Source organism: Acyrthosiphon pisum, unplaced genomic scaffold (genome assembly GCF_005508785.2).
Source record: "Acyrthosiphon pisum isolate AL4f unplaced genomic scaffold, pea_aphid_22Mar2018_4r6ur Scaffold_3;HRSCAF=17, whole genome shotgun sequence".
NCBI lineage: Eukaryota > Metazoa > Arthropoda > Insecta > Hemiptera > Aphididae > Acyrthosiphon > Acyrthosiphon pisum.
Genome location: NW_021773491.1, coordinates 39,098 through 47,844, shown reverse-complemented (window position 1 = coordinate 47,844; position 8,747 = coordinate 39,098). Strand labels below are relative to the sequence as shown.

Genomic DNA, 8,747 nt, shown 5'->3' with positions numbered 1-8,747 from the left:
GCTGTAAATAATAATGATTAATTATTTAAAATAGGGTAAAATATACTATAGGCATAATTATGTATATCATAATTAATGTAATAAATCTAGATTTTGAGAAAAGAAGTCTTTCAGATTGTTGTAAAATGTTGATCTAAACTTTAATAATTAATTTATTATATTAAATATTACACTACAATGTCACAAAAAATAAAAAAAACAACACACATCATTGTAAAATCAATACATTCATCGTTCCACTCAGAATCTAAAATATTCATTGGTTGACCATAAGGTTATTTCAAATAATTTATACCGAATTTATTCTATTTAATAATATTAAGCAAGGCAGGACAAGTTAACGTTTTTTTTTTTTACTCGTTATGTTAAGTTTTTTTTAAATAATAAAGTTAAGTAAAAAGTTAACTTTGAAAAAAAGTACCTAACTTAAATTAGTTTAAAGTTAAAATTTTCTAATTTCCAACTTATGTCATACCATAAAATCTGGATCAATCGACAAATTAATTGTACGTTTTATGTGTTGGCTAAGAAGGCTTAGGTAGAAGAAACATTTACTTTTCCATCTTACTTAATAGTTTATGGCATAATTATATATGTAGGTAAAATTTTCCTTTTTTTATTCATTATAACACGATTTTATCTAAGAAAATTGAATCACAAGTAAATATTTTTGCATTTTTTGTACTATTTAATTTAAATAGTTAGGTATCTAAAAATATAATTTCCGGAACAAAATAATCACATTTTTCCTGTTTACCTATATAAAAATTTCCGGCAATATTTAGAGGTTACAACTCGAACATAATATCAATCCCTCTAAATATATCAATATATTTTATAACTCATGGTTGTACCTATTCTTACTATTAAAAACGTATGAAACAATCTATAACTGTTTAAATCGTAATCAACATGATGATCAAAACATTCGGACTTATTTTATTTTTCTCATTGTCTCAATCCAAAAACCAATTTATGCCAAACTTGCCTTTGGTAAATGAATAATCAGCTGATTGTTTTATTAAACAAAATAAATATACCTACCTATTTTTATTAATGCACATAATTTATATTTGAGATTTCTTCGTAAGTAAATCTGTATATATAATACAATAATACTTTTATTACAGGGAGAATATCGTCTGGTGATTAATAAAGTATATCCGTGTGAATCAACGAAAAATCATCCACTTAAATTTAATTGGTATTTAAGTAAAAAGACATCAAGTATAACGGAATTAAAAGGGAATATAACATCATCGATACCTTTTGACGATACTCTTACAGTAAGTAAATTAAAATATATTATACCAATACTAATGATAAATTTTAGATTTTTATAATACACTGAAACTTCTATATTATGAAAATTATCATTATTAATTAGAGAAATGTATTAAAATAGAATCTATAAAATATATAACAAAAGAATTTCTGACTGATTTATAACCAACGACTGCTGAAATAACTGAACTGATTTATTTGATATTGTGAGGGAATGTACCTACTATTGTTACCATTGTCCATTACGTACCATTTTCACTGAGAAAAGATTTTGGGAAATTCGCATTTTTGGGATACGCCTGGGTAGGATTAGCTAGTTGCATTTATCTGATTCTGGTTGTAAAAATGTTTAGGAAGTTTGTTATATAGAAGTTTCACTGCGTATTACTATAGGTACTTACTACTTTGTACTACTATTACTAGTACCATAAATACATGAATATACACACTCCATTAATAAGAATAGTTAGATCATATTAAGGTTCGGTTCTAAGTATTTTACTGTATAACTATATTTGTACCATAAATACATTAACATACCTTCATACTTAAAGGAGTGCATATTTTATTTCTATGAAATGAGCCATGGCACTATCATTTGTTTCAAAGTGAGATTGAGTCAAAATTATTATCGGAATTTAATGTGTAAAAACATTTTTTTTTATTTTTCAACGTTACACATAAATTATATTGTTGTATTAGGCATGTGATTATATTTATTACAAAATAAGTGACTGAAGTTGCGAAGTCCTATTGAACATACTACTATGGTTATTCGTTACGGTCTACAAATTAGTAATTTTAATTTCCACTTGAATTGTAAATGTTTGTAGCTATCTTCTTTATGATAGTAGTATACTAGTATATTAATATTTATTTGTAGCTTGATGTAAACTTTGCATCTTGGGGTTCAACTGGTGGTTGGATACCAAATTCAAATATGATCATAACAAAAAAGGCTTGCAGTAATATAAAAATGCTCGCAGGAAATACATGGTTTACACTTATAAAGGGTTTTAAGATTCCATCTGATAGTTGTCCAATACCAGTGGTAATGTATAGAAACATCAAAAATAATTATATAATTTTATAATAACCGTATAACCACATATTATTATTTATTTAATGAATTGGAAATGGAATAATATTACAAATCATTACATAACATATTTTTACGCTATTGAGGCACCACGATAATGATTAAAGTATAATAATAAATTATAAAATTAGCAAAGTGTGCGTTTTTCTATGAAATTATCACCTATACGGCTATATGTATTTGTATTAATTTTATTTTCTACATTTTTACAGGGCACATATATTACATCAGGGATTGATATGAAAAAAATTGAAGATACTAATTTTAACAAGGTTTATTTTTATGGAAAATATAAATTAATGATTCGGTATAAAAATTTCAAAAACGAAGTAGTTGGCTGCGTGGTTGTGGAGATTAATCTTATACGACCATGGGAAACACAAATTTGATTAAAATATATAAAATAATAATATAATATGTTATTGACTTATACACTTCACGCAATTAAACAAAGTATCGTATACTTTAGTCATAAATCACAGATCCAACTGATGTCTGATTCACACTTTTGTGTTTTGTTTATAATAGAATAAAATTCAATAACATAGATCTTGAAGCTTGAACAAACACACGGATACGAAAACAATATTTAATCGGCGTTATTCGTTTTATATAGGTTGGGTATGGATAAATTAATGATAATATTATAATTTTAAAATATTAAAGATATATATTAGGCATAATTTTTTTTTAATGAATGTCATTAACATAAATTAGTGTAAGGGGTTGTGAGGGGGCAGAGGCCTCATGAAACAATAAATTTTAAATTTATAGCGTGGCTTCAATCCCCCAATATATTTCTTCACCTTACAGCCTACTCCTATGAGTTTGACGCCTGTATACAAACACACACAGACGAGAAATAATGTAATTGAGTCTAATTATTTTGAGATTTGAAATGCCTCGTTAAATGCAGAGTACCTATCTATTATTTCACAATGTGTTTAATCAATTATTATTTATAAAAGTTTACTTTAGAGTAAATAGGTTATAGACTCAGATAATATGAAAGATATTAGTTTTGTCACTTTGAAATGTTAAACTGTTTAGTGATAAATTTTATACTGAGCCAGGTGTTAGTGATACTATTAGACGTATTAATTACTGTTATTAAATGAATAATTTTTTCTGCATTGTGTAATACACGGGGGAGCGTTGTCAATTGTCATACATATGAACTAACTTTTATGTAGCTATGAATAAAATAACTATTATTCAGACTTGTCCTTGTGTATTCTTTATTGTGGTTGAATGTAAGAGTTATGGATAAAGTTATAGAACTAAGATAAGCATATCGAGTTACCAATTTGTATGCTGCGTATTTATTTCATGATTGGGAACTGAAACTATTTTCGAAAAATAAAAAAAATACTTCTATTTAGCTTTGTTTTATGTTTTCAAGTATTAAGTGAGGTATAAAGATAGTATTATTCAAACTAAAAATAATAAATTGTTTGTAAAAACTAGAATAGGTATTATATTTTATGTTTAGTAGGTAACTATAGGCACCTAAATAATATGTTATCTACTTTTGGCTGTTTCCCTCGTATGTCAGCGACTACGTAATGCTGACTACGATGAATGTCTATTGACAATGGTAAATTCTAATAATACTTAGTTGGTGTTTTAGTGCAATTTATATTATTTGTTTTATTATTTATAAATTACCCTCGGCGACATAGGCCATTGGGATACAAGTATCCCTTGTACTCTATCGAGTACTATATAATATGCATTATATACAATGTACATCAAGAACTTATTTCTATATGTATTAAGACAAGATAGTGTACATAAACGTTTTTTATATTTTGTTTTTGTTTGGGAGAACGCTATCAGGGCCCGGATAGCGATAAGAATATAGATAAGACGGGCTCCGCATCATAATTAATAATTATTGTACAAGTTAGTTTTTCGGTTTCCATCGATCTCGACGCAGTTAATCTAATGCTGACACACGCCGCGTAATGTCATTACATTTATTATCACAGTTATTACCTACATTGAAATAGCATTTGTTTTATAATAAATACAGTTTTAAATTATTACTTCCAAGCAAATTGTTTTAAAATAATTATACAGTCCACTAAGGGAACAAATTAAAGAAACCGTTTTGAAAATTTTCTTTCAGGGGCGGACTGGGAGGGGAGGTAAACAGCCCAGTATTCTATAAAACTAAACGGCCCAAACCCCTTTATAACAGCTTATTTATGAATACCTACTTTTTCGGGTATAAATTATAAATAGACAATTATAGCCAATAGGTTATATTGTTATACATTTTATAAGAATCATAAATGTATAATCCTTTTGATATTTTCGATGTTTGTTTACTATTGTTTTTATCATTTATTTTATTGTCACAATACTCAGAATCGTCGCGTTATTATAGTCATTACTTTTAATATAAACTTTATATAAATGTTATCTGTTCTCTTTTTCAACAAATCTAAAATATTTTCATAAATATTTGCAAATAGTTCAATAATTGTAGTTCAGCAATAACTTTCTGGTGGTTGATGTACGGTACATCATATACCAACCAAATAAGATAAAGTGTTAAGACATTTTTCTGGATAAAACTGATTTTTAAATTGTTGCTTAAGGAATTATAATACACTATAGGTACACATACCTAATATACTCATACAATTATTATTATTATAAACTTATGGTTCGACTATGAACTTATTGTAGCATTGTACCAACTAATAGCAGTGTTTTTTAAACTGTTTCGTATTTAAAAATAAATTTATAATAATATCGTCAAATGTTCAAAATTTCAAATTCCCCGGCGGCCCAGCCCACACATATTATAAGCTACGGTACACTAGCACACCTGGCCAGTCCGCCCCTGTTTGCTTTAATTCGAAGGTGGCTGCGACTGATGATCTGTTGTTGTGATTCTGAAGTTTTGCGAACAATCTTGAATTTAAGTACAAGTATGAAAGACATTGCGTCATTATGTGTTTGATTGTAACTTGTAAGATAGGTGCCGCATGATGGACATATTGGAAAATGGGGGGGGGGATATTTTTGCTCATTAGATGACTGGGAGTGATTTGTGTGTGCCCGATCCGAAGTCTAGTTAGGATGACCTCGTACTTTCTTTTTTGATTTCGTGGAGTTTTGTGCAAACGGATATCCAGTTTATCTGCCATATATATTAGTACAATTAAGTTGTATTAAGGGTATTTCATATTGTTTCGTTACGAGTTGAACTGCTGTGGCTGAGGTGTTCGAAATTGCATCTTTTGCTGCCTTATTAGCCATTTTATTTTCTATGATACTAGAATGGCAAGGTATCCAGTATAACTGAATACCTAGTGTTTCCTTTTCCTCTTCCGTATTGTAACAAATGTTGTACCTGTATTATAAAATTATGTATCTCAATAATAGTGTTGTACACTTGTACATATTTTTGATATTTTATATCACACTAAGAGAACCTTATACAATTGTTGAGTCTATGACTAAATGTATACCTTTGAGGATTGCGTATGAAGTAGTAAAAAATTGAACTTATATTGGGCAGCTTATGCATAAGATTTGTATTCTTCCAGATAACCGAAGCTCCAACTCTCACTTGACTTTTTGAGGCGTTTGTGTAAATTTTTTCTTCAGATAAATTGTCTAAAATTTGGAGATATTGTTGCTTATAGCAGTGGCGTAGCCAGGGGCTGCAGCCTCTCTCCAAAATGTTAAGAAAATTAAAAAATTGTAAAATAAATTACTTTAATAGCAATATCATGACTGAATATTATATATTTAATAATATATAGGCTGATAAATCGTCTTTGTTAGAATTATTTTTCGTATGCTATGATTTATCATTGAATTATAATTTAACACATACATTACAGTGACTTACTCAATGACGAGGTACGCACGACACCTACTGTAGTAGTAGAGCAGTAATTATACCTACTTTCCTCATCTTTATTTTACTTTTCTTTCTATTTCTATTCGATTAAATATTGTATGATTGGTCAAAAAGCTTGCAATTTTAAAAAAAGGCGTATTATGAGTATTCTATTATAGTAATGTTTTAAAATATCAATAAAACTTAGCATTTAGTTCAAATTTTACGATTACGACAATATTTGCTAATTACATTTTAATATTGAAAATCTACGTAATTTTGATATACCTAACTATAGTTTATACCTACGAGTATATGGTAATGTAACACTTTTATTGAGCACTTCATAAACGAGTTTTAAATGCCAAACTCGGTCGAAGGATTGTGAACCATCTAAAAAAACACAAGAACAATAGATTGGGAAAATATAATTTCATAAGCTCAAATGTGATAACACTACTCAGATTTCATAGCCAATAATATAGGTAATATTATTAACCAATATAAAAAAGATCCTTTTTTTTTTTACTATGGGCATTATTGTCCCCTGCATTAAATGATATATTATACAATAGTCGTATTTTTAAAATTAATATTGCAATATATTAATTCTAATTTTTATATACAAAAATTAAAAATTGTGCTAAACAAATTTCAAAAATATAATATAATGTATATATTTTTATTTTAGGATATTAGGTATATTAAAGGTTATTAATTATTTAGGTCAAAAAACTTGCAAATTTAATAAAAGGTTTAATATAAGTTTCTTATAGTTATTTTGAAATATCGATATTAGTTAATATTTAGAAGTTTAATAAGCATTTAGGATTTAGTTCAAATGAAAAAAAAAATAAAATCATTTTTAAGCTACGTAAATACTTTGTGGTATAGGTGTTGAAAATTAACGCAGTATTTCAGTAATCTCAGTATAACTATGCAGCTGCATATATTATGGTAGTGTAATACTTACATTCTATCACATCGTAAACAAGTTTTTAGTGTAGAGGTAATGTACTCTAAACCATAATGATTAATGAGTAACTTGTGCACAAAAGTGTTGTTATCAGTAAATATTAAATATACTGGGATAATATTATAATACCTATTGTGCAATTAAATCATAGATAAACTGTGTTGAGTGTTAGATTTATTTAATGTTTTCATAATACCTATATGTGGTATAACCCACGATTTTTTGTGACTTATGATGTTTGATACGTCGCGTAAACACTTTTTAGTATAGGTGTCTTATAGGAGTATTAATTTATTCATAAAAATTAAATAGGTGTAATATTATAATAGGTAATATAGTGGTAGTCCATCATAGTTATACGATTATTATTTATTACAGAAATATAAAGATGGTACTGAATTAATGTAATATTCTTATTAACTAACCTTAACTAAAATAAAGTTTAAAATTAATTTAATTAAGTTTGAAATTGTATTGTGTGAATAATTTAATAAGTTACTTATAGTGGTGAAAAGTTTCAAGTCCCAGTGACTTTAGTATAGGGTACAGTCATGAAATAACGGTATACCACCCACACAGCATTTGAGAAAATGATAATATTTTGTGAATGTTTTAAAGTGGTTAAATAATGAATATTTGACTAATAATATTTTATAAATATTTCCTTTTTATGATAACAAAATATTAAACTATACGATTGCATAAAAACGTTGACTTTAATATTTTCATTAAGTTCCGTGAAAATGTTTTTTTTTTTTGAAAATATGATTAAAATATTTTAAAAAAAGCAGGTAAGTGGATGTCACTCTGCTGTACAGTATATTACAAGTGGGTCATTGTATAATGGTTGTCTTAGACTTGAATTCAATGATATAATATCATTGTATAAGAAAAACGATTCTGAGCGGACACTGTTTGTCAGTCTGGATATTTTATATTTTGTCATTATTTATTTTATCATGTAAGTTGAATTAATATTAAAATATTATAATTTTTTATTCGTTTCTATAGTGATAAACAAAGCGTTAGAAATTAAAATCCCATTTTTAGCGTTTTTTTGTAATTTTCCGGTGGTTTTTCCCGTGGCATTAAATAACTATTGAGAAAATCGAAAAATGAAATCTCTAAAGTACCATCTTGATCCAATTTGCTAAAAGGTACTATATGTTGAAATCGAAACACTCCTTCTGGAAGAAATTTTGTATACAGGATATAAAAATAAAAAAAAATAAAAAAATAAACACCATTGTAAAAACAATAGCTTCCTCGCTCCGCTCAGAATCTAAAATATGAACTTCTTGGTCAAAGAATATAATACTTTTAATGCAAAGCGCCCCACAGCTTATATTGACACTAAAAGTATTTTGCACCTAGTAAGCTACTTATCTGTGGGCGTGCCTGTAATATAGTACCTGTAGGTACTTAATATTATCACATAGGATAATGTATGATAATATTAATAATCTATTAGTAGTTATTGATAATATTGTATAAACATAAGTACCATATAAATTCATAATTATTAA

General features: G+C 27.2%; 1 protein-coding gene across 1 annotated transcript; it reads left to right on the top strand.

Moving 5' to 3' along the window:
* Positions 1 to 587: 587 nt before the first annotated feature.
* LOC100572060 lies at positions 588 to 2,836 on the top strand. Its single transcript, XM_029492660.1, has 4 exons — positions 588 to 993; positions 1,131 to 1,286; positions 2,168 to 2,335; positions 2,596 to 2,836. Exons 1-4 carry the CDS (start codon positions 913 to 915, stop codon positions 2,770 to 2,772), a joined length of 582 nt encoding a protein of 193 aa, XP_029348520.1. The 5' UTR covers positions 588 to 912; the 3' UTR covers positions 2,773 to 2,836.
* The last annotated feature ends 5,911 nt before the right edge of the window (positions 2,837 to 8,747 follow it).

Excerpts from the sequence above, each read along its gene's own strand:
- LOC100572060 (XM_029492660.1), top strand. The coding sequence starts at position 913 with ATGATGATCAAAACATTCGGACTTATTTTATTTTTCTCATTGTCTCAA. Across the intron at positions 1,287-2,167 it reads CTTTTGACGATACTCTTACA|CTTGATGTAAACTTTGCATC; the intron begins GTAAGTAAATTA and ends ATTTATTTGTAG. Across the intron at positions 2,336-2,595 it reads ATAGTTGTCCAATACCAGTG|GGCACATATATTACATCAGG; the intron begins GTAATGTATAGA and ends ACATTTTTACAG.